This window comes from Pristiophorus japonicus, chromosome 10, assembly GCF_044704955.1.
Source record: "Pristiophorus japonicus isolate sPriJap1 chromosome 10, sPriJap1.hap1, whole genome shotgun sequence".
Classification (NCBI taxonomy): domain Eukaryota; kingdom Metazoa; phylum Chordata; class Chondrichthyes; family Pristiophoridae; genus Pristiophorus; species Pristiophorus japonicus.
Genome location: NC_091986.1, coordinates 196058475 through 196086111, shown reverse-complemented (window position 1 = coordinate 196086111; position 27637 = coordinate 196058475). Strand labels below are relative to the sequence as shown.

Below are 27637 nucleotides of genomic sequence, written 5' to 3'. Positions count from 1 at the left end.
CACAACCCACTTTCCCACTAATCTTTGTGTCATCTGCAAATTTTGTTACACTACACTCTGTCCCCTCTTCCAGGTCATCTATATATATTGTAAACAGTTGTGGTCCCAGCACTGATCCCTGTGGCACACCACTAACCACCGATTCCCAACCCGAAAAGGACCTGTTTATCCCGACTCTCTGCTTTCTGTTAGCCAGCCAATTCTCTATCCATGCTAATACATTTCCTCTGACTCCGCGTACCTTTATCTTCTGCAGTAACCTTTTGTGTGGCACCTTATCGAATGCCTTTTGGAAATCTAAATACACCACATCCATCGGTACACCTCTATCCACCATGCTCGTTATATCCTCAAAGAATTCCAGTAAAATAGTTAAACATGATTTCCCCTTCATGAATCCATGTTGCGTCTGCTTGATTGCACTATTCTTATCTAGATGTCCCGCTATTACTTCCTTAATGATAGCTTCAAGCATTTTTCCCACTACAGATGTTAAACTAACCGGTCGATAGTTACCTGCCTTTTGTCTGCCTCCTTTTTTAAACAGAGGCGTTACATTAGCTGCTTTCCAATCCGCTGGTACCTCCCCAGAGTCCAGAGAATTTTGGTAGATTATAACAAATGCATCTGCTATAACTTCCGCCATCTCTTTTAATACCCTGGAATGCATTTCATCAGGACCAGGGGACTTGTCTACCTTGAGTCCCATTAGCCTGTCCAGCACTACCCCTCTAGTGATAGTGATTGTCTCAAGGTCCTCTCTTCCCACATTCCCGTGACCAGCAATTTTTGGCATGGTTTTTGTGTCTTCCACTGTGAAGACCGAAGCAAAATAATTGTTTAAGGTCTCAGCCATTTCCACATTTCCCATTATTAAATCCCCCTTCTCATCTTCTAAGGGACCAACATTTACTTTAGTCACTCTTTTCCGTTTTATATATCGGTAAAAGCTTTTACTATCTGTTTTTATGTTTTGCGCAAGTTTACTTTCGTAATCTATTTTTCCTTTTTTTATTGCTTTCTTAGTCATTCTTTGCTGTCCTTTAAAATTTTCCCAATCTTCTAGTTTCCCACTAACCTTGGTCACCTTATACGCATTGGTTTTTAATTTGATACTCTCCTTTATTTCCTTGGTTATCCCTTCTCTTACCACCCTTCTTTTTCACTGGAATATATTTTTGTTGAGCACTTTGAAAGAGCTCCTTAAAAGTCCTCCACTCTTCCTCAATTGTGCCACCGTTTAGTCTGTGTTCCCAGTCTACTTTAGCTAACTCTGCCCTCATCCCACTGTAGTCCCCTTTGTTTCAGCATAGTACGCTCGTTTGAGACACGACTTCCTCACCCTCAATCTGTATTACAAATTCAACCATACTGTGATCACTCATTCCGAGAGGATCTTTTACTTGGAGATTGGTTATTATTCCTGTCTCATTACACAGGGCCAGATCTAAGATAGCTTGCTCCCTTGTAGGTTCTGTAACATACTGTTCTAAGAAACAATCCCGTATGCATTCTATGAATTCCTCCTCCAGGCTACCCCGTGCGATTTGATTTGACCAATCGATATGTAGGTTAAAATCCCCCATGATTACTGCCATTCCTTTTTCACATGCCTCTATTATTCCCTTGATTATTGTCCGCCCCACCGTGAAGTTATTATTTGGGGGCCTATAAACTACACACACCAGTGACTTTTTCCCCTTACTATCTCTAATCTCCACCCACAATGATTCAACATTTTGTTCATTAGAGCCAATATCATCTCTCACAACTGCCCTGATATCATCCTTTATTAACAGAGCTACCCCGCCTCCTTTCCCTTCTTGTCTATCCTTCCGAATTGTCAGATACCCCTGTATGTTTAATTCCCAGTCCTGGCCACCCTGCAATCACGTTTCTGTAATGACCACCAAATCATACCCATTTGTAATTATTTGTGCCGTCAACTCATTTACTTTATTTCGAATGCTGTTTGCGTTCAGGCAAAGTGTTTTAATACTCGTTTTTAAACCATGATTTTTAGTTTTGACCCTTCCTGCAGCCCCTTTAAATTTATACATATTGTCCCTTCCCATCACCTTGTTGTTTACACTTACCCCAGTGCTACTCTGCTCTGTTGCCTCCTGCCTTTTGCATTCTTTCTTGGGGTCCTGTTCATCTGCGCTCTCACCCACTCTAACTAGCTCAGAGCCCTCTCCTGGGTTCCGAATACTCCTCGCATTGAGGCACCGAGCTTTCAGGCTTGACTTTTTATTACACTTTGATCCTTTAGAATTTTGCTGTACATTGGCCCTTTTTGTTTTTTGCCTTGGGTTTCTCTGCCCTCCACTTTTACTCATCTCCTTTCTGTCTTTTGCTTCTGTCTCCATTTTGTTTCCCTCTGTCTCCCTGCATTGGTTCCCATCCCCCTGCCATATTAGTTTAATTCCTCCCCAACAGCACTCGCAAACACTCCCCCGAGGATATTGGTTCCGGTCCTGCCTAGGTGCAGACCATCTGGTTTGTACTGGTCCCACCTCCCCCAGAACCGGTTCCAATGCCCCAGGAATTTGAATCCTTCCCTGCTGCACCACTGCTCAAACCACGTATTCATCTGTGCTATCCTGCAATTCCTACTCTGACTAGCACGTGGCACTGGTAGCAATCCCGAGATTACTACTTTTGAGGTCCTACTTTTTAATTTAGCTCCTAGCTCCTTAAATTCGTCTCGTAGGACCTCATCCTTTTTTTTACCTATGTCGTTGGTACCAATGTGCACCATGACAACTGGCTGTTCTACCTCCCTTTTCAGAATGTCCTGGTTTGTGGCCTGCATGATTGGATGACTTGAAGATGCGGAGTGGGCAAGACGGAGACAATGACCTGTCCGATTAAGTTTGCAATGTTTCCACACTTGTGGAAATAATCTATTTTTCATCACTCAGCTAAGAAAATTAATACCATGGAATAGTTAATCTCATAAAGGGAGATTTTCCTGTGTCTGTGTCCAGGATTGCCCGGACACAGCTAAATTCCAAAAGATCAGACGGATCACAGTAAAGGAACTCACCCGGTTTTCCTTTATTAGTTTAAATGGAAGAAACTCAGGCGGGTTCCTTTATAGGCTTGCACTCTGACCCACCTGATTTCCCAGTATTCACTGCTCTCTGGTGCAAATCCAGGAACATCTCCCATACGGCACCATGTGATGAGAAGGGAGGTGTTTGAGAGTTTGAACTAAAGTGACAGAGAAGTAAAGATGCAGCGGATAGCACTATTAGAAAGAAAGGCTTGCATTTATATAGCACCTTTCATGACCTCAGGACGTCCCAAAGCGCTTTACAGCCAATGAAGTACTTTTGAAGTGTAGTCACTGTTACAATGTAGGAAACGCAGCAGCCAATTTGCGCACAGCAAGCTCCCACAAACAGCAATGTGATAATGACCAGATAATCTGTTTTTGTGATGTTGATTGAGGGATAACTACTAGCCAGGACACCGGGGATAACTTCCCTGCTCTTCTTCGAAATAGTGCCATGGACCATCCACCCGAGTCAGCAGACTGGGCCTCATTTTAACATTTCATCCAAAAGGCAGCGCCTCCAACAGTGCAGCACTCCCTCAGTATTGCACTGGAGTGTCAGCTTAGATCTCTGGAATGGAACTTGAACCCATAACCTACTGACTCAGAGACAAGGGTGCTAGCATCTAGCCACAGGACCAATTATCTGTGTTTTCCAATTTTAATATTTTTAAGGTATGCCAGTTTTGTCAGAATATAGCATTAATTCAAAATCCTGTACATCGCTCTAAGGGTAAGTCAGAATATTAATGAGGATTGTATTTTGGAATGTCAAGTCTCAAAGTTTGCAGAACTCAGGAGCTCTATATTATTAATGACTCAATAAACTGTAATCGGCAGTAGAAGTAATGAGTATACTCATAATTTCATACCAGTTAGTTTATAATGAGGACTTAGAGACACCAGAGGGCTTAAGGGACTAAGTGGATCATTTTACCACTGTGAAGTGGATTTGAATCCAATGAAAGTTCCCTATACCTGCTAACTATAATGGTTCGAATTGAAAATCATTTGAGCAGCCTCACTCAGTTGCTGGTGAACAGGAGTCTACAACATGACATTATCTATAATTTAATATCTACTATCTAATTCTTAAACAATTAGTCTCACCCCAAGAGGCATAAGGATGACTGCGGTGTGTAGGTAGGAGGAAATGTCATATTAGAAAACTCTTCTGAGTGGCGTGCTGAGGGAGTACTGCACTGTCACAGGTGCCGTCTTTCAGATGAGACATTAAACCAAGGCCCCGTCTGCCCTTTCAGGTGGACGTAAAAGATCCCATGGCACTATTTCGAAGGAGGAGTTATCCCAGGTGTCCTGGCCAATATTTATCCCCTCAATCAACATTACAAAAACAGATTATCTGGTCATTATCACATTGCTTTTGTGGGAGCTTGCTGTGTGCAAATTGGCTGCTGCGTTTCCTACATTACAAAAGTAGTTCATTGGCTGTAAAGAGCTTTGAGACATCCAGTGGTCGTGAAAGACGCTTTATAAATGCATTTCTTTCTTTTCTTTCTATACATAGTGTACAAATACAATCTTACTCCATTGTTGACATGGAATAGAGGGGACTTTACTTTGCATTCATCCCTGCTAACACAGTGGGAGAATAATTGTCGATCTATGATAGTGATTTTCTGAATAGTACTGGCAATGGGAGGGGTACTTCACCAATAGTGACTACTGGAAAATTATCTCTTGGGTGTCAAGAGTTTTCCAATATCATTATTCCTTGCCATGATCTGCATAAAATCTCAGAATCATTAACAACTTTGTGGTATCTGAATTTATCAAATATTTAAATGTGTCATAACAATATTCTGTTCAGTTAGTTGATCCAGCACTGATCGAATACAGATGTATTTTCAAAAAACTCTATTTAACAATGACTTTGTTGATAATTCGTCCTGTAGTTTTCTGATTATTTGACAAAATAAAGTACTTCATCAACAAAAGTGGTTTAATCCGGAGGTTTTTTGCATGTGGTAACCCCTCACCTATCTCCCAAAAGGCAATGCGGCTCCAAAATGAGTCAGTACCTATTCTCAGTCGGGCGATGAACAGGAATGTCCTCAGTGCATGCCTCTGCCGTCGGGGAAATCCTGGGAGAACAGTCAGGCCAATAGAGGGCACCACTGTCCTGCCCCTTTACTGAGTAGGAAATACTGCAGCCAAGAATGGGTTAATTTGGCAGCGTTTATCTAGCTTCCTTTCAGCCACCGTGCACAAGAGACAGATAACATTGAGAAATGAATTGTATTATTGCTCCAACAGACAGTGCTGCGATTCAAAGCTGTTGGCCGTCTTCCATCAACAATAATTGAGCTATGCAGTTTCACAGCCCTGCATTATTGAAAAGTCTGCCTCTTCAAAAAAGAATTTAATAAATTAAGAGTTAAAGCTTTGAAACAGCTTTAGAATTAATCAAAATTAAACTATTTCTATTTATCCATTTCACAAACATCTTTACAATTACCGCAAACCTTTTTAATAACTTCATTCTTCATTATAACAGTTATAATTAAAAAAGAAAACAGCATCTTAATTGCTGTTTAAGCAAAGCAATGGTAATGTAACACTTAGATCCGCTAATTAACCATGTTCACTGCTGCATCTCGATGTTTAATGGTTAGCACTAAACGATGAAAAGTTCAAAGTCCTCACGGTTAGATTTCTTCCTTTAACATTTAACCTGTAAAGCTTTATTTTATTCATACCAGTATTGTTCTGTTTGCGATGAAGCAAGAATCTGCCAGTTAAATACTGTGACTTCGTATACTGTCGACTTCATAGATATCGGCGTATATGCTGTGCCACAAGGACACCAACAGTAACGCTTGCGGCATTCCTTTGCTTCTATTATCTGAAAAGATGGAACATATGGTTTCCTCCTTTCCCCTGTAGGTTCTGCCTCTTGCTGAGGTATGGCTTTAAGGATACCATACAATCCTTCACTATCTCACTCAACTTATTATTCTTCACGCGAGTGCCTGGGCACCTGGAGTACTGAATGCAGTTTTGGTCTCCGTATTTAAAGAAGGATATTCTTGCGTTGGAGGCTGTTCAGAGAAGGTTCACTAGGTTGATTCCGGAGATGAGGAGGGTGACATTTGAGGAAAGGTTGAGTAGGTTGGGCCTCTACTCATTGGAGTTCAGAAGAATGAGAGATGATCTTATCGAAACATATAAGTTAATGAGGGGGCTAGATAAGGTGGATGCAGAGAGGATATTTCCACACATAGGGGAAACTAAAACTAGGGGACATAGTCTCAGAAATAAGGGGTCACCCAGTTAAAACTGAGATGAGGAGGAATGTCTTCTCTCAGAGGGTTATAAATCTGTGGAATTCTCTGCCCCAGAGAGTTGTGGAGGCTGGGTCATTGAATAAATTTAAGGAGGAGATGGACAGATTTTTGAGCGATAAGGGAATAAAGGGTTATGAGGAGCGGGATGGAAGTGGAGCTGAGTCCATGATCAGATCAGCCATGATCTTATTAAATGGCGAAGCAGGCTCGAGGGGCCAGGTGGCCTACTCCTGCTCCTATTTCTTATGTTCTTATGTAAGATCGGAAATAGGAGCACGAGTCGATCATTCGGGCCCTCGATCCTGCTCCGCCATTCAATAAGATTATGGCTGTTCTGATCTTGGCCTCAACTCCACTCCCCCGCCCGCTCCCCTTAACCCTTGACTCCCTTATCATTCAAAAAGCTGTCTAACTCCATCTTAAATATATTCAGTGACTCAGCCTCCACAGCTCTCTGGGGTCGAGAATTCCAAAGATTCACGACCCTCAGAGAAAAAATTCTTCCTCATTTCCATTTTAAATGGGCGACCCCTTCTTCTGAAACTATGCTCTCTAGTTCCAGATTCCCCCATGAGGGGAAACATGCTTTCTGCATCTACCCTGTCAAACTCAATCAGAAATCTATACATCTCAATAAGATCACCTCTCAGTCTTCTAAACTCCAATGAGTAACAGGCCCAATCTGCTCAACCTTTCCTTATAAGACAAGCCCTTCATCTCAAATGGAGTGATAGCATGTCATTTGACCATGCAGGCTGAATTGCCTTGGAGTTGCCCCTGCTCCTCCCTGTATATGTATCTAAACGAGGTTTCTGCTGCACTTCCACCATAGTAACACTACAGAGCAGGAGAAGCTCGGAGGAAATTTACCCCCGCGTTGTCCATTACGGCCGAGCCTGATTCTTTTCTCCGCTGACGTCGGCACATGCTCACTTTTCTGTCCTTACCGCAGCTGCCTCCCCCTTTACCTTGCACCCCTGAAGCACCCGGCCTCCCGAACAACGCCTCCTGCAGCTGTCGGAGTTGTCGGCCGCCGATATTGCAGAGGATGGAACCAAAGTTCGGGTCCGGGGTGCTACCGGGTGATGCGCAGGCCAATGAGGTCACGATCTCCGGGGGCAGGAGATCGTGGCACCATGCGTTACCGACGACGCAAACCTCTTGGCCAATTTAGCGGGAGTCGTTCATCCCGGTCGGTAATTGGTTAGCGCCCTGTTATCGACCCCCCAGAGGCGATAACAGGAAGCACTACGGAGGTCAATTTCTAAGCCATTTTCCCACTAGGAGGGAATGAAAATTTGAAGAGTGAGCCTTCCTAGACCGCTGGTACCTTTTAATGATCACTTCAGCAGTGCCATTGAAAGAATTCTGGGATTCACATTCCCTACTTGTATGTCGAGTTGCAAAATAATATGGTGCAGGGAGAGCAAAATAAAAAATAGCCGTGCCAGTACTGCAACTTATGCTCAGTATTGCACAATACATGTTAAACTTCACCATTCTGCACTAACATCTTTGGGCTAGAATTTCCGATCTGCCCGCCAGCACCCGATCGGCGCACAAAAGACCGCTAAGACTGGAAAGATTATCGCCGGCGAAATCTTCTCCCTCAAAAATTAAAAACTCCGGCGAGCGAAAAACATGGGCGTTGCACCCCTATTCTGAGTGACAAAGTGCAATTTAGGGTCGATTGGGCGGTTCGTAAACAAAATGAGCGATAAATTTTATCAATAAAACATGTACCCCGAAGCTGCGGGCTGGGCCGAACAACAGAAAAAAAATTAAAATAATTTTTCAAAAACATCACCTAAAATATCAAAAAAACATTCCCAAGATCCTTTTAAACTAAATAACCACAACAGATTTTTAAGATAATTAGTAAAAAACCAATTACTAACCTTTTTCTTGCAGAGGTACACACCTACCGTCCTGCTCCGCTGATCCTCGTGGGCGTCTTTTTTTCATACTCACCTACGGGTCACCGCTGAGCCAAATATCACGCCAGGGCGATCTCAGGATGGTGCATACCGGCGGTCCGCTCCCCAGCGGTACCTCGAAACTGCTGGTATAACTCAGGTAGGGAGCTTTCCGCTTACCTGATTTGCGCCCTCAATAGCCAATACCACCCAGAAACCGGGCGGTAAGCCACAGGAAATTCTAGCCCTCTGTGTTTGCTGAGGATTACTGCTGCTGTAGTATGAAGTTACTCTTCCATGAAATCGGTCCTACTTGTATAGTCTTGATTATCACTTGCGTTTTAACATTAAATAACTCTTCCATGAAATCTATCCTGCTTGCTATATCTGTATGTAGTCACGGAGGAGTCATAACAAGCCAGCTACATATTTTTGACTTGGAGGAGTTATTTCATGCTACACTGGATCAGCTCTCTGTAAAGCTTAATGTTGCAGCCAAATGAAAAGAAAGCTCTCTGATTCAGTAAAAATGAATACCTCTCATAAATGACCATTCTTCATGTGCAAGCTGAGGCACTAAAGCCTAAATTTTCTACTATTGATGTCATTTAGTGGATGGCAAGTTGGAGAATTTTAGGCAGACTCAAATGGAGATGTACCGTTTGTACCCAATTTTTCAAGATTAGCTCATTAACATAACTTCAGGTGCACATTTGGCCGGTGCAGACAGGATGCTCGTGGGGGGAGTGAGAGAACTGGAGTAAGTGAAATTTTAAGGAGCAAACTAACAGTGTCACAATAGGGAAAAGCAAAAATGGGAAAAACCCTTTCGAAAGGCTCAGAAGGCATGCAAACCCATTAGAGTCCTTTGCCAAGCCTAAAAGGAGAGGCGGCGGAGAAGTGACAAGCAAAAATAAAGGGAAAGGAAGCCCAAGGTGCACGCATGAGTATGAAGGAAAGCGAACAGCCCTGCCCCCAATTCCTGTTTGCTAGTTGCTAAAATGCAGATGGCACTGAAGAGATCGCAAAGTTGCTGTTTAAAGAATGGACTCAGTCGAGAATATTTCATGGACTTTATGGGTTTTTCTGAAGGTACTTTCCCTGTGGGCCACAAATATTGACAAAAGAGCTGTCGGTCAGGAAGGGGGGGGGAGAGGGGGACCATTGACAAAGCCACTCTAATATGCAAAAGCACTTCTCACCTCCATCTCAAAAGGAAAAACAGAAACAATGAACCCACTAACCTGGCTAACCATATAGGAGCCAGGTCTTTCCCAACACAAAGACTCAGAGATGCCCAGAATTAAGGGCCATCAGCCCAATACATATGGGTTGGATGGCCCATCACTGACTAAGTACCTGGCCTGGCCAGGCTGCCGCGGAACGCTCCGAGCAGTTGGACCAGGCCTCAGCACCTGTCCTTCATGGAAAAGTTTTTCAAGAAAAACACTTTTGACCACAAGGCCACAAAGCAGTAGTCAGCACGCAAGGTCCTGGACGCCCTACAAAAGAAGGCGATGATGGATCCTGTCGGACGGTTCCCCGAGCAGACTGTCGAACTTGTTTGGCAGAATGTCTCATCGCCAGAACTTTCACACAAGCACCAAGACGTAGTTTGGTTGGCGGTGAGAAGGACCCTACCTGTCAGATCCTTCATGCACAGCCGGGGTTTCAGAGACACGGCACTCTGCCCCCGAGTTGGCTGTGGTGCGGACGAGACTGTCATCCATCTCCTTTGGGATTGCCCCTTTGCAAGGCAGGTCTGGAAGGAGATGCAGTGGTTGCTGTTGAGGTTCATCCCAAGCAGCTCCGTAACACAGGACTCTGTGCTCTACGGACTGTTCCCAGGGATACATGCCGAGACAGACATCATCTGCTGCTGGAGGGCCATCAACTCGGTGAAAGACGCACTTTGGTCTTGCCGAAGTTTGCTGGTCTTCCAGAGCAAGGAGATAGCCACGTCTGCATGTTGCAGACTGGCGCAATCCAAGATCCAGGAGTACGTGCTGAGGGACGCACTAAAAGTTGGTGCAGTCGCCGCAAAGGTACGGTGGGGAAGAGCCACAGTTTAAGGCCCTTCCGCCACAGTAAACCCAGGGGCTGGAATCAGTATAAAACTCCCCTCGGGCTGTACTTGTAAACCTTTGTATACATAGAGCACCATGATCTGAAGACACCTATGCAGTGCCATGTATAATGCAAGTTCAGCAACTGTTTAGTAATGTATGTTGTAAAGAAATGTAACTGTACCCTCACCCGTTCTGTGTACTATATAGTGCCACATGTAACGTAATTTGATGACTGAATTACAATGTATCCTGGATTGTACTGAATTGTACCCTGAAATGTAAAGCAAGCAAATGTATTGAACGGAACTGCTGTCAGCATCCAAATGTATTGTATGGAATTGCTGAACGCATCCAAATGTACTGAGCTGCCTTCCAATGTATCGTGTAAATTTTTATATGACTAAAGTATATATTTTGAAATTTTTTTAAAAATCACTGAGTACTTGTGCTTAGAAACAAAGGGGTTTTAAAGATTGGCGGGAAAGATAGGGATTGCAAACTCCCATAAATACAGGGCCTTTTCCACTTTAGTTTTAGCTTGAAGCTTGTAGCTTGAAGGTGGGAGTGAAACTTGGAGCTTGCAGCTTGCATCTAGAGAGAGCCCTCTCTCCCTCTCGCTCTCGCTACACCAAGATCAAATTGGTATTGGGGCCCCAAAGATGGGAGTGCTGGCCATCTAAATCGAGACCCACTCTAAAATGGTAGTGAATGGGCCTCAGGAGGGAGGTCTGCAGTAAGTTTACTTTTGTCATTTTGGTTCTGTTAACACCTGTTCCCACAGAAAAAAATGGTAGCGAGACCAATATCTACAGGCCATGGCACACCAGGAGGAAGCCACAGTACCACAGAAGAAGCTACTGAGACTGAAGACCAGGCAGTAACTTCCCACAGCTGAGCTAAAGAAAAGAAACTGGCTGGTGTGGTGGTGAGCATGATTGAGAGTGTCCCAAGCCAGTAAGCAGATATCTCAGGCAAGCTGGGTAAGGGCTCAGGGTTTTATCAGAAATTAAGCTTTTCAGGGCTATTCTGGGGAGGGTAATTCATTGGTAGGGATAGGGTTAGAATCCACCAGGGAATTACTGCGTGTTACTCGGTCTCATTTCTGTACTGTATGTATGTTGTTTATAACCTGAATTTTATTCTCCACAGAGACAGTGATTTCGTTTAGTAGTGCATGTTTTAGCCAGTGTGTGTTAGACCAAATAAATATAAGTACGATTTTTCACCGAAACATTCCTGTTCGTGACTCATTTCATTTACACTCTGAACAATAATTCCCGGGTCTAGAACTTTAGTAAGGCAGGGGTGATTCGAACCGTCCATCTAGCAATTGGGCTAGTATCAAAACCGCTTACAGCATTCTACGGGATATTCGCAAGGAGGGTGGCACTCTATACCTTTCCATTGATCTCCAAAGGTCAGCATTGCTATATGCCTGCAAGGAGATGGAGTGAAGTTTCAGGCCACAACTGATCATTACTGTTGCTCTCTGTGCCACCCCTGTGCTGTGTGATAGCTGTAGATGTCGTGGCACAGCTCTGCATCTGGCTTCACGGGATTCACAAGTTCTGGGATAGCAATCTACGAAGATGGTTCCCAGTGATCACTGCCAGATAGGTGTGCCATGGCCTGTAGATATTGGTCTCGCTACCATTTTTTTCTGTGGGAACAGATGTTAACAGAACCAAAATGACAAAAGTAAACTTACTGCAGGCCTCCCTCCTGAGGCCCATTCACTACCATTTGAGAGTGGGTCTCGATTTAGTTGGCCAGCACTCCCATCTTTGGGGCCCCAATACCAATTTGATGCAGGTAAAGACTACTACAAGTGAAATGGCCAGAAAGGGATTTCTGGAAGCAGCTCTGGCTTGCTTCTCTCCTAGAAACATAGAAACATAGAAAATAGGTGCAGGAGCAGGCCATTCAGCCCTTCTAGCCTGCATCGCCATTCAATGAGTTCATGGCTGAACATGAAACTTCAGTACCCACTTCCTGCTTTCACGCCATACCCCTTGATCCCCCGAGTAGTAAGGACTTCATCTAACTCCCTTTTGAATATATTTAGTGAATTGGCCTCAACTACTTCCTGTGGTAGAGAATTCCACAGGTTCACCACTCTCTGGGTGAAGAAGTTTCTCCTTATCTCGGTCCTAAATGGCTTACCCCTTATCCTTAGACTGTGACCCCTGGTTCTGGACTTCCCCAACATTGGGAACATTCTTCCTGCATCCAACCTGTCCAAACCCGTCAGAATTTTAAACGTTTCTATGAGGTCCCCTCTCACTCTTCTGAACTCCAGTGAATACAAGCCCAGTTGATCCAGTCTTTCTTGATAGGTCAGTCCCACCATCCCGGGAATCAGTCTGGTGAATCTTCGCTGCACTCCCTCAATAGCAAGTATGTCCTTCCTCAAGTTAGGAGACCAAAACTGTACACAATACTCCAGGTGTGGCCTCACCAAGGCCCTGTACAACTGTAGCAACACCTCCCTGCCCCTGTACTCAAATCCCCTCGCTATGAAGGCCAACATGCCATTTGCTTTCTTAACCGCCTGCTGTACCTGCATGCCAACCTTCAATGACTGATGTACCATGACACCCAGGTCTCGTTGCACCTTCCCTTTTCCTAATCTGTCACCATTCAGATAATAGTCTGTCTCTCTGTTTTTACCACCAAAGTGGATAACCTCACATTTATCCACATTATACTTCATCTGCCACGCATTTGCCCACTCACCTAACCTATCCAAGTCACTCTGTAGCCTCATAGCATCCTCCTCGCAGCTCACACTGCCACCCAACTTAGTGTCATCCGCAAATTTGGAGATACTACATTTAATCCCCTCGTCTAAATCATTAATGTACAATGTAAACAGCTGGGGCCCCAGCACAGAACCCTGCGGTACCCCACTAGTCACTGCCTGCCATTCCGAAAAGTACCCATTTACTCCTACTCTTTGCTTCCTGTCTGACAACCAGTTCTCAATCCACGTCAGCACACTACCCCCAATCCCATGTGCTTTAACTTTGCACATTAATCTCCTGTGTGGGACCTTGTCGAAAGCCTTCTGAAAGTCCAAATATACCACATCAACTGGTACTCCTTTGTCCACTTTATTGGAAACATCCTCAAAAAATTCCAGAAGATTTGTCAAGCATGATCTCCCTTTCACAAATCCATGCTGACTTGGACGTATCATGTCACCATTTTCCAAATGCACTGCTATGACATCCTTAATAATTGATTCCATCATTTTACCCACTGCTGAGGTCAGGCTGACCGGTCTATAATTCCCTGTTTTCTCTCTCCCTCCTTTTTTAAAAAGTGGGGTTACATTGGCTACCCTCCACTCGATAGGAACTGATCCAGAGTCAATGGAATGTTGGAAAATGACTGTCAATGCATCCGCTATTTCCAAGGCCACCTCCTTAAGTACTCTGGGATGCAGTCCATCAGGCCCTGGGGATTTATCGGCCTTCAATCCCATCAATTTCCCCAACACAATTTCCCGACTAATAAAGATTTCCCTCAGTTCCTCCTCCTTAATAGACCCTCTGACCACTTTTATATTCGGAAGGTTGTTTGTGTCCTCCTTAGTGAATACTGAACCAAAGTACTTGTTCAATTGGTCTGCCATTTCTTTGTTCCCCGTTATGACTTCCCCTGATTCTGACTGCAGGGGACCTATGTTTGTCTTTACTAACCTTTTTCTCTTTACATACCTATAGAAACTTTTGCAATCCGCCTTAATGTTCCCTGCAAGCTTCTTCTCGTACTCCATTTTCCCTGCCCTAATCAAACCCTTTGTCCTCCTCTGCTGAGTTCTAAATTTCTCCCAGTCCCCAGGTTCGCTGCTATTTCTGGCCAATTTGTATGCCATTTCCTTGGCTTTAATACTATCCCTGATTTCCCTAGATAGCCACGGTTGAGCCACCTTCCCTTTTTTATTTTTTACGCCAGACAAGAATGTACAATTGTTGTAATTCATCCATGCGTTCTCTAAATGTCTGCCATTGCCCATCCACAGTCAACCCCTTAAGTATCATTAGCCAATCTATCTTAGCCAATTCATGCCTCATACCTTCAAAGTTACCCTTCTTTAAGTTCTGGACCATGGTCTCTGAATTAACTGTTTCATTCTCCATCCTAATGCAGAATTCCACCATATTATGGTCACTCTTCCCCAAGGGGCCTCGCACAATGAGATTGCTAATTAATCCTCTCTCATTACACAACACCCAGTCTAAGATGGCCTCCCCCCTAGTTGGTTCCTCGACATATTGGTCTAGAAAACCATCCCTTATGCATTCCAGGAAATCCTCCTCCACCGTATTGCTTCCAGTTTGGCTAGCCCAATCTATGTGCATATTAAAGTCACCCATTATAACTGCTGCACCTTTATTTCATGCACTCCTAATTTCCTGTTTGATGCCCTCCCCAACATCACTACTACTGTTTGGAGGTCTGTACACAACTCCCACTAACGATTTTTGCCCTTTAGTGTTCTGCAGCTCTACCCATATAGATTCCACATCATCCAAGCTAATGTCTTTCCTAACTATTGCATTAATCTCCTCTTTAACCAGCAATGCTACCCCACCTCCTTTTCCTTTTATTCTATCCTTCCTGAATGTTGAATACCCCTGGATGTTGAGTTCCCAGCCCTGATCATCCTGGAGCCACGTCTCCGTAATCCCAATCACATCATATTTGTTAACATCTATTTGCACAGTTAATTCATCCACCTTATTGCGGATACTCCTTGCATTAAGACACAAAGCCTTCAGGCTTGCTTTTTTAACACCCTTTGTCCTTTTAGAATTTTGCTGTACAGTGGCCCTTTTTGTTCTTTGCCTTGGGTTTCTCTGCCCTCCACTTTTCCTCATCTCCTTTCTGTCTTTTGCTTTTGCCTCCTTTTTGTCTCCCTCTGTCTCCCTGTATAGGTTCCCATCCCCCTGCAATATTAGTTTAACTCCTCCCCAACAGCACTAGCAAACACTCCCCCTAGGACATTGGTTCCGGACCTGCCCAGGTGCAGACCGTCCGGTTTGTACTGGTCCCACCTCCCCCAGAACCGGTTCCAATGCCCCAAGAATTTGAATCCCTCCCTGCTGCACCACTGCTCAAGCCATGTATTCATCTGCGCTATCCTGCGATTCCTACTCTGACTAGCACGTGGCACTGGTAGCAATCCCGAGATTACTACTTTTGAGGTCCTACTTTTTAATTTAGCTCCTAGCTCCTTAAATTCTTTTCGTAGGACCTCATCCCTTTTTTTACCTATGTCCTATCACAGTCCCAAACTTTAATCCCTCTTGAACAAGACCACAGATGTTCTGTATGCCCCTCTCAACTTTCTCCAGTGTGGTACCCATTGCTGCCTCTTTAAGAGCTGTAATTGCAACGGCCTCATCTTCGAATCTGACCTCCGCGTCTTGTACGCCAGTTGAGAGCTTACCTCACCAATCTCCATCCTGTCCTGCTCACTCCACTCAGGCTCTGCTACTGGAACAATCACCAGCCTTATCTACATTTCACGCCAGACTGTCCATTCACATGCAAAGAATGCTCTTCCCATCCACTGTGGATAATTGCACTGAAAATCTGGTTATGGCCAAAACCTGGAAATGGAATGGCAACACCGGAGTCGCCCCAGTTGGCTATACTTTCCATCACCTGCCCCACCCAAACCTCCACAGTGGTGGTATGGCCTCATCAATGGGTTACATCTTATCTGCTGGCCCTACTCCTCTGGCACCTTCTCCTCCTTTGAACACCTCTCCCTGTTCTACCCCCCTTGTCTCACCTTCAAAATCATCTTCAATCACCTCTCCAAGACCCAAGCCAAGTTTTTCCCCCGAGATATCCTCTCTCCTTTACTTCCTCTGCACCAAGCAACTCATTATCCTTGGTGATTTCAATCTTCACCTTGGCTCCCATTTCCCTCCTTCCTCCAGATTCAATCCCTTCCCCCCGCCCCTCCCCCCTCACCCCGCACCCCCCATCCTCTCTAAAGCTCTCCCTTTACATAAATGCTTCCATTCATATTCATGGCCATTCCCCAACCTTTCAATCTCCTGTGGCTTCATTTATCATTCTATAGGGAGTATAATAATAGAGAATTTGCATGAAGGCAAGACAGAATATTTTATTCATATTCTGTTCATGGATCTAAGCAACAAGGGGAGGGGACGAAAACTACTTTTGTTTACTCTTTATAGCAAAATTGTACGTGCATTTTTTATATGGGTATGATTAAGCTACAAATAGTGAACAGAAGAAATCTCCTCAGGTGAACTAAATGGAGTGTATGATCTTATCTCATTCTTGCCTTAAAACTAGCAAATTTGTATTTGTTAACTAATAACATTACAATGTTGGTCCTTCCTCCCCTTATCTAACCATTATAGCATGGTCTGTCAAAGAGAAATGACGAATGCAGCAAAATTATTTTCTTAGGATATTTGAGAATTAGAAAAAGCAAACTGCTTGCTCAACAGAAGATGAGCAGATGATTACAAATTATTACATGCTTGAAATGCAGCGCATTTCACATTAATACTTAAAACTCATGTCGAACACAAATGTATTTAAACTTACCGAACACAGTTCTGGCAGGGACAGATTCTCTGTTCAACCAAAATGACATCTGGGATAAGATAACAGTCATAATGCAGGGGAGATAGGTTTGGATGACAAAATAACCGATTTTTCTCTTCAGATGGAAATGTGCTGTCATTACCACATAATCACCTGTAAATAACAAAGGGGGAAAAACGTTAGACAGAAATGATGGGTGAAGGAGTCAGCATTAGAAATGGGACTATTTCTAAAATCATTTGTTGAAGTATATTTGACATAACAGCAGCAACTTTCGTCATCCGTATTATGTATTAATTGAACCTGTTCCCTTCAAAGAAATTACATTGTAGGTTTTATTCTCTCATATCTATGACTATCAAAATTCAATTCATTAGTCATCCATATCATACATCCATGTCCTGCCATGGAGAACTGAATTGTACTTATTATTTGCTTAACTTGTGAAATCAAGTGATTAAATTAACTATGGAGGAGCTCGACATCAGGCAATTCTCATTTTTCCAGGGTGAAAGGTTCATACATCGATGTATGCATAAATAGCCTCAGATTGCCTTCATGCACATTTCTCTTTATTTGGAGTACTAGAAGCTTGAAATTGGCATAAAGCAGGCATGTAAGTAAGACGCGTGTGCACTGGTGCTTGCTTAGCATCTGATCCCATCAGTGCCGACAGCGAGAGTGAGTGATGACAGCTGTATTTTTTCTCAATTTTTAACTCTCTTTGGTTATGGGAGATGCGCCGCTCACCTATTTCAGGAGGACAAGCCACTCGCCCATTAGCAGGCCCTCCTCAAAAATGCACCAAGCAGGCCTTAGGCTTCAGTGGGGCAAACAAGGGACCCCTGCCCCCCCAGGCAGTCAAGGGATCCCTGCCCTCTACTCTTTTCATTTTTAACTGCTAGCCACCTGTTTTTCAGCAGAGAGATAGACTGCCACCAGTTGAAAAATCAACCCAAGAGGTGCAATCAACCTGTCTGTGTCGCGACCTGTGTGTTTCTTAGGGGTGTAGGATAATCCCACCGTATTGTTGGTACACTCTTGTATTACTTTAGAATGGTGACAAGTTTCTGCAATGGGGTTAGCAGTTTGGCTACCAATAAAATGAGCAACCACATTTTAATTTCGCAATTATTCAATTAAGAAGGTGGATAAATAATATTGATGTTTAACGTGCTCAAAAGATAGGCTGGTAGTTAACTTCAAAACTGGATATCTTTATAGAACAACCCTGAGCAGCACTTGAAGTGGAGTTCTGAGATTAGGTATCACAATGATTTGCCACAGAGTCAACATTCGAAGGATGTTACTTTGACCACAGCGATGCTCAAAGTGGCCCAAAATGTACAACTATGTCGATCATCAGAGGAATTCAAGGAGGTCTGGCTGCTTATATCCCTGAGTTACATGGTGGGAGATGCAGTGTAGTCAGATGCTTGATAAGCAGGCCAATCTCCCTGGTATTAACTGTGTCCATTTAAATTTATAGTGTGTGGTGCACGAAAGTAGCATCATTTTGCAATCTGTAGAAGCTGATTTGCATAGCAGCACAAACTTGTTTGGTGTGCTGAGATGCTCCAGGCACTTGTTGTTTCCTGCCCTCAAACTCTGCAGCATGAGGGGAGCCGAGGACAAAACTCTTGACTCCTGGGGCTGGTGCATTTCTTCATCTTTTGCAACCTCAACACATGATGGCCACTTCCTTTAGTCAAATTGGGCTTGTGGCAGACAATTGAGGTATCATCCTCCAATCTGCCTGCTCTGTCATCTGCACTAGGATATTGGCCACCACTTCATTTTCTTCTGCGCCTTCATCTTCCTCCTGAGACAGGATGAAGATCCTTTCTTTCTAATTATTAGCTGCTATTTGGGGTAGGAATAAATCACCTGTGTGAATATGAAAGTATTATTTAATAATGCACTTTAAATAATCTGAGGAAGCTTATTTTTTTGTAAGACATGTATAAAAATCATATTTTTGCTTATAAGAGATGAGAGAATGCAGATCAAGTGAATAATGAGCATTTTTTTTTAATTAGTTCATGGGATGTGGGCATTGCTGGCAAGGCCAGCATTTATTGCCCATCCCTAATTGTTCTTGAGAAAGTGGTGGTGAGCCACCTTCTTGAACCGCTGCAGTCCTTGCGGTGAAGGTACTCCCACAGTGCTGTTAGGGAGAAAGTTACATTACATGCTTATGTAATTTATGATAGCCATCTGTTTCATTAGCATAATGGTTAACATTTTTACACAGTAAGCGATACTTCGGAAAATTAAACAACTTTCGGGAATTCATGAACTTCCTTCCCCCTTGGTCATGTGGTTGGAAATGTTTCCACTGTGTTCTCCACAGCAACTAATACCTTTGCCCCATCTTTGCTATCCTCCACAAACCTTCATTATGAGTCAGCTATCCCCTGATTTCTGTACACTTCTGCATCCCATTGTATTTTGATACTGAATCAATCTGTTAGGTCAATTTTAGCCCAGACATTTTAACATCTTGGCATCAGCTTCTTAATCCATAACTTCTGCTTCCCTGTTAATGAATTCTATTGCTGAAATATGTCGCTCACCTAAACAAAGCTTACAGAGGATGCACTAGCAGGGTCTGAAAATCATTCTGCTTTACTTGTTGCCAATGGAGAGCAAAGTACTGTGGTTACCAAGAGTCAAATTTGTCAGCTCTGATTGGTAAGCCAGTTAACTTGCATTATAACTTTAACGCCAGCTGGTTTGGCTCATCATCTGGTGTGAATCAAAAGCATTTTAGTATTTGACCAGTAATTGTGATTACCACACACCTACTTCTAAAACAGGTTGAACAGCCATTGACGGAATAACAGGGTGGAGGTTTTAACACTTGCATTGAATTCTAAATTATCATAGGGTCAGGCAGCATCTGTGGAGAGGAAGCAGAGTTAACGTTTCAGGTCGATGACCATTCGTCAGACAAAGGGTCATCGACCCAAAACATTAACTCTGCTTTCTCTCCACAGATGCTGCCTGACCTGCTGAGATTTCCAGCATTATCTGCTTTTATTCCAGATTCCAGCATCCCCACAGTATTTTGTCGAAATAATCATAATCTTAAATGGCAGCCCCAACTTATTTTATACCACATGAGATGAGAATGTGTTAATAATCTACTGATGCAATAGGACTGATAAATTATTAAACTGATACTTTAAAGCATTGTTGGTTATAAATGGAAAACAAAATGTTATTTATCAAAAAATGCAAAAATACTCTCTTGTGGTTCAGCGAGTTTAACCGATGAGTCACATACACACCAGGGAAGTCCCAGGATCAATCCCTGATCTTTGTTGGTCTCAGTCCAGTGACAATAAGGAAACAGCAATTGACCTCAGCAGCCCTTGGTTTAGGAGTGGAAAATTAGCCCACATTACAACAGTGACCACACTCCAAAAAATACATCATTGGCTGTAAAGCGCTTTAAGACGTCCGGTGGTCGTGAAAGGCGCTATATAAATCCAAGTTTTTCTTTTCTTTCTTTTTTCGCCAGGGGATCTCACTGCTGATTGCTTTTCAAGGACACCCATTGAAAGTGTGCATCTGTGAGCGTATCAGGTAAGGACAGGATTGAGTCAATGCCTTTGAAGGTGGCAGAATTTTGGCTAAAAAACCTGTCAAAATAGTTACATTATTATGAAATGCATATCAATGTATGTACTATGTTGTGAATAGTATACATGGGTATATGCAATATACCCACTGTCAATATCATTAAAGGAGCATATGCTGCCCTTCATAGTGTCAAGTATGTATGCTTGGGATACTAGCCACCAGGTGGCGCCACTGTCAGAGGTCATTGGGCTGTGCGCATGTGTGCGTGGCCCAGGTATAAAAGGCCAGCCATCTTGTAATGTAATCACTTTGGGCCCTAATAAAGTACAGCCAGGTTTGTACCTGTTCGGAGTTTACAGTATTCAGTTTATTGAGTTATGGCACACACAACATTTGGCGACGAGGTAACAAATTTTGCATGCAAAAATGAGCGCAATTGGAATTCTGGAGCGATTCGTGGAGGGAGAAGATTGGGCCGACTTTGTCGCCAACAAAATGGAGAAAGAGGCAGACACAGTTCGGCACCGGGCGGTCTTCCTCATGGTTTGTGGTCCGAAAATCTATGGAATCATAAAGAATCTCCTCTCGCCCTTATGTCCAATGGACAAGAACTATGAAGCACTATGTGCTCTGGTACGTAACCATCTCAAACCAGATGAAGGTATCATCATCTCAAGATATCAATTCTACATGCACGTTCGTTCTGAGGGCCAGGATGTATTGGAATTCATTGCCAACCAAAACGTCTAGCTGGACCGTGTGAGTTTGAAACTGCATTGGCAGACATGCTGCAGGACTTCTTTGTAATCAGCATCAACCACGAGGTGATCCTGCGTAAGCTACTGGCGGCGGAGGCGCTGGATTTGAGCAAGGCCGTCATGATTGCCCAATCATGCATGTCGACGGACAAAAGCTTAAAGCAGATATAATTGAAAAATCGGAACTCGGCAAATACTGAACAAACAGTATTGTCATTTGGCAGAGCTGCATATGGTAGGGCCTACCCGACTGCGTATGCGAAACCTATTGCTGCTCAAAGTCCGCCAACGGGAATGAATCCGTTATCACCGTGTTGGTGTTGTGAGAGAAATCATTGGCATCATCACTGTCAGTTTAAACAGTATATTTGTAAAGGCTGTTCGAGAGTGGGGCATCTCCAGCGCATGTGTCCGCAACTGAGCAAGCGTGCTGCGACACACCACATGGAGGATGATGACCAGTCTAGTGCGGATCCGGATATGCAATCCGAGATACCAGAGGAGGAAGTGTATGGACTGTATTCGTTCCTAGCAAAGAGCCAACCGATAATGATTAATGTAAAACTTAATGGTGTGCCGGTATCGATGGAATTGGACATGGGTGCCAGTCAATCATAATGAGTCAGAGGGCATTCGACAGGCTGTGGGATACTAAGGCTGTGAGGCCTAAGCTGAGTCCAGTCAATGCCAAGTTGCGTACGTATACTAAAGAACTCATAACGGTGATTGGCAGTGCAGTAATCAAGGTGTCGTATGATGGTGCGGTTCACGATTTACCGTTATGGATTGTTCCAGGCAATGGTTCAACGCTATTCAACAGGAACTGGTTAGAAAAAATCAAATGGAACTTGAACGAGATCGAAGCGTTGTCGTCGGAGGAGGATATCCATCTGCTCAAGTGCTGAGCACGTTTCCCTCGCTGTTTGAACCAGGCAACGGCAATTTCACGGGAGCCAAGGTGCAGATCCATGTGGACTCAGATGCAAGACCCGTCCATCATAAAGCTCAGGCAGTTCTGTCCATGATCAGGGAGAAGGTCGAAGTCAAACTGGACAGACTCCAGCGTGAAGGGGTCATATCACTGGTCGAATTTAACAAATGGGCCAGCCCCATTGTTCCAGTGTTGAAAAGTGATGGCACTGTCAGGATTTGTGGAGACGACAAGGTTACGATCAACCGAGTTTATAAACAGGATCAATACCCGTTACCGAAGGCTGATTGACCTGTTTGCAACGCTAGCCGGGGTGAAGTCGTTCACAAAACTGGATCTGACGTCAGTCATGACACAGGAGCTGGTCGACACATGAAGAAACTTACGTGCATCAACACCCATAAAGAACTGTTTATCTACAACTGGTGCCCTTTTGGAATTCGCTCGGCTGCAGCCATATTTCAGAGGAACATGGAGAGTCTACTGAAGTCCGTCCACAGAATCGTCGTATTCTAAGATGACATACTGGTCACAGGTCGTGACTCCGCCGAACATCTGAACAACCTGGAAGAGGTTTTACATCGTCTGGACAAAGTGGGACTTAGACTGAAATGCTCGAATTGCATCTTCATGGTACCGGAAGTCGAAATCCTGGGGAGGAAAATTGCTGCTGACGGTACAGACTCAAAACACCAAGGCCTTCAAAAATGCACCCAAGCCTCAGAATGTGACAGAGCTGCGTTCATTCCTTGGTCTACTCAACTACTTTGGTAATTTCTTACGTAGCTTGAGCACCTTTTTAGAGCCACTGCACATGCTACTAAGAAAAGGTGACAACTGGGTTTAGGGTGCATCTCAAGATGGAGCTTTTGAGAAAGTGACTAATCTGCTTTGCTCTAACAAGCTGTTGGTACATTATGATCTGTGCAAGCATCTAGTATTGGCCTGTGATGCTTTGTCATATGGAGTTGGTTGTGTGCTCCAACAAACTATTGAGTCGGGCCAATTACAACCTGTTGCATATGCTTCAAAAAGTTTGTCAAAGGCGGAAAGAGCCTACAGCATTGTAGAGAAAGAAGCACTAGCCTGTGTGTATGGGGTTAAAAAGATGCATCAGTATCTGTTTGGTCTTCGGTTTGAACTGGAAACAGATCACACGCCACTCATTTCATTGTTTTCAGAAAACAAAGGTATAAATACGAATGCATCGTCCCACATTTAGAGGTGGGCGCTGACATTATCTGCCTATGATTATGTCATTTGCCATAGACCTGGCACTGAGAATTGTGCCGATGCATTGAGCCGTCTGCCATTGCCCACACCAGATGTGGAAATGCCACAACCAGCAGACCTACTGTTAGTCATGGATGCTTTTGAAAGTGAAGGAACCCCTGTCATGGCCAAACAAGTTAAGACCTGGATCTGCCAGGACCCGATATTATCGGTTGTGAAACATTGTGGTGATTGGTCTGCCATACCCAAGCAACTGTGTGAGAAGACCAAACCTTACATCCGTCGCAAAGATGAACCATCCATTCAATCAGATTGTATACTGTGGGGTAATCGTGTTGTCATGCCCAAGAAAGGCAGAGAGAAATTTGTGCATGATCTACATAGCACTCATCCCGGTATTGTCATGATGAAAGCTATTGCCAGGTCTCATGTATGGTGGCCTGGAATTGACTCTGATCTGGAATCATGTGTTCATCAGTGCAACACTTGCATGCAGTTTAGTAAAACACCAGCGGAATCGCCGCTGAGTCTGGTCATCTACACCATGGTCCAGCATCCACATCGACTTTGCAGGTCCCTTCCTGGGAAAGATGTTCTTAGTTGTGGTAGATGCTTATTCCAAGTGGATAGAGTGTACAGTCATGTCAACCAGCACATCCTCAGCTATCATTGAGAGCCTTCATGTCATGTTTGCTATGCATGGTCTGCCTGACATTATTGTAAGTGACAACGGATCTTGCTTCACCAGAATGGAGTTTCAAGAGTTCATGAAACTCAATGGTATCAAACATGTGAGGTCAGCACCATTCAAACCCGCATCCAATGGACAAACAGAGCATGTGGTCCAAACCATCAAGCAGAGTATGAAACGTGTAACTCAAGGTTCACTGCAAACTCGCTTGTCACACATATTGCTTAATTACAGGAAAGACCCCATAAGCTTACCGGCGCTCCCCTGCTGAACTATTGATGAAGAGAGGTCTCAAGATCAGGTTCTCTCTTGTCCACCCTGGCTTGAATAATCGTGTCGAATACAGACGTCAAAGTCAGCAAGGGTATCATGATCACGCTACTGTGTCAAGCGACATTTCTGTCAATGATCCATGTGTATGTACTGAATTATGGTCAAGGTCCCAAATGGATCACCGGTACTGTTACAGTCAAGGAGGGTAACAGAGTGTTTATCGTTAAGCTCAAGAATGGGCAAACATGCAGGAAACATGTCGATCAGATAAAGCTGCGGTACACGGATGAACCAGAACAGTCTGAGGAAGACACAATCAGTGACCAACCGACCTACCCTCAGTCATCAGAGGTCTCCGCTGTCATCAATGAATCTAGACTTTCAATCCCTGACATGGTCATTGCCACACCCATCAGATCGGCTACCCAGTCCCCAGTCATAATAGACTCAGAACGCTCGCCCAAAGCTGGAGTTGAACTGAGACGTTCAACTCAGGAGCGAAAAGCCCCGGACTATCACAATTTGTAAAAAGACCGTTACTAATATCTTAAAGGGGGATACTATCATGTATGTATGCTTGGTTTTACTAGCCACCAGGTGGCGTCACTGTTGGCGGTCATTGGGCTGTGCGCACGTGTGCGCGGCCCAGGTATAAAAGGCAAGCCATCTTGTAATGTAATCACTTTGGGCCTAATAAAGTAGAGCCAGGTTTGTACCTGTTCGGAGTTTACAGTATTCAGTCTATTGAATTATTGCATACACAACACATAGAATGATATAAATTTACAGCACGGAAGGAGGCCATTGTGGCCCGTCATGTCCATGCTGGCCAATAAGAAGTTATCCAGCTTAATCCTACTTTCCAGCTCTCAGTCCGTAACCCTACAGGTTGCGGCACTTCAGGTGCACATTCAAGTACTTTTTAAATGTGGTGAGGGTTTCTGCCAGTGAGTTCCCGAACCCCAGAACCCTCTGGGTGAACAAATTTTCCCTCAAATCCCCTTTAAACCTTCTACCAATTATTTAAATTTATGCCCCTGGTTGTTGACCCCTCTGCTAAGGGAAATAGGCCCTATCTATCCGCTATACCTAGGCCCCTCATAATTTTATACACCTCAATGAGATTTCCCCTCAGCCGCCTCTGTTCCAATGAAAAAAATCCAGCCTATCTAATCTGTCCTCATTGCTTAGATTCTCCACTTCCAGCAACATCCTCGTCAATCTCCTCTGTGCCCTCTCCAGTGCAATCATGTCCTTCCTGTAATGCAGTGACTAGAACTGCACGCAGTACTCCAGCTGTGGCCTAACCAGTGTTTAAAACAGTTCAATCATAACCTCCCTGCTCTTGTATTCTATGCCTCAGCTAATAAAGGCAAATATTCTGTAAGCCTTCTTAACCACCTTATCTACCTGGCCTGCTACTTTCAGAGATATGTGGACATGCACTCCAAGGTCCCTTTGTTCCTCTACGCTTCTCAGTATCCTACCATTTAATATGTATTCCCTTTCCTTGTTAGCCCTCCCCAAATGGATCACCTCACACTATTCTGGATTGAATTCCATTTGCCACTGTTCTACCCACCTGACCAGTTGATTGATATCTTCCTTCAGTCCGCAAGCTTTCTTCTTCGTTATCAACCACACAGCCAATTTTAGTAGCATCTGCAAACTTTTTAATCATACCCCCTATATTCAAGTCTAGATCATTGATGTATACCACAAAATGCAAGGGACCTAGTACTGAGCCCTGCGGAACCCCACTGAAAACATCCTTCCAGTCACAAAAACATCCATCAACCATTATCCTTTGCTTCCTGCCTCTGAACCATTTTTGGATCCAACTTGTCACTTCACCCTGGATCCCATGGGCTTTTACTTTAAGAACATAAGAACATAAGAATTAGGAACAGGAGTAGGCCATCTAGCCCCTCGAGCCTGCTCCGCCATTCAACAAGATCATGGCTGATCTGGCCGTGGACTCAGCTCCACTCACCCGCCCGCTCCCCATAACCCTTAATTCCCTTATTGGTTAAAAATCTATCTATCTGTGATTTGAATACATTCAATGAGCTAGCCTCAACTGCTTCCTTGGGCAGAGAATTCCACAGATTCACAACCCTCTGGGAGAAGAAATTCCTTCTCAACTCGGTTTTAAATTGGCTCCCCCGTATTTTGAGGCTGTGCCCCCTAGTTCTAGTCTCTCCAACTAGTGGAAACAACCTCTCTGCCTCTATCTTGTCTATCCCTTTCATTATTTTAAATGTTTCTATAAGGTCACCCCTCATCCTTCTGAACTCCAACGAGTAAAGACCCAGTATACTCAATCTATCATCATAAGGTAACCCCCTCATCTCCGGAATCAGCCTAGTGAATCGTCTCTGTACCCCCTCCAAAGCTAGTATATCCTTCCTTAAGTAAGGTGACCAAAACTGCAAGCAGTACTCCAAGTGCGGCCTCACCAATACCCTGTACAGTTGCAGCAGGACCTCCCTGCTTTTGTACTCCATCCCTCTCGCAATGAAGGCCAACATTCCATTTGCCTTCCTGATTACCTGCTGCACCTGCAAACTAACTTTTTGGGATTCATGCACAAGGACCCCCAGGTCCCTCTGCACCGCAGCATGTTGTAATTTCTCCCCATTCAAATAATATTCCCTTTTACTGTTTTTTTTTCCAAGGTGAATGACCTCACATTTTCCAACATTTTATTCCATCTGCCAAACCTTAGCCCATTCGCTTAACCTAAATCTCTTTGCAGCCTCTCTGTGTCCTCTACAAAACCCGCTTTCCCACTAAGCTTTCTGTCATCTGCAAATTTTGTTACACTACACTCTGTCTCCTCTTCCAGGTCATCTATGTATATTGTAAACAGTTGTGGTCCCAGCACCAATCCCTGAGGCACACCACTAACCACCGATTTCCAACCCGAAAAGGACCCATTTATCCCGACTCTCTGCTTTCTGTTAGCCAGCCAATTCTCGATCCATGCTAATACATTTCCTCTGACTCCGCGTACCTTTCTGCCATGTAGGACCTTATCAAAAGCTTTGCTAAAATCCATATACATTGCATCATACACTTTGCCCTCATCGACCCTCCTGGTTACCGCCTCAAAAATTCAACCAAGTTAGTCAAGCATGATCTTCCCTTAACAAATCCGTGCTGACTGTCCTTGATTAATCGTGTCTTTCTAAATGAAGATTTATCCT

At 44.0% G+C, this 27637-nt stretch overlaps 1 protein-coding gene across 1 annotated transcript in view; it reads right to left on the bottom strand.

Moving 5' to 3' along the window:
* gabra5 (gamma-aminobutyric acid type A receptor subunit alpha5) overlaps positions 1 to 27637 on the bottom strand; it is a 238007-nt gene that overhangs the window by 23025 nt on the left and 187345 nt on the right. The window contains exon 10 of the mRNA XM_070891338.1: positions 16955 to 17107. Coding sequence (XP_070747439.1) covers positions 16955 to 17107 — 153 coding nt within the window. The remainder of the gene's footprint in view (positions 1 to 16954; positions 17108 to 27637) is intronic.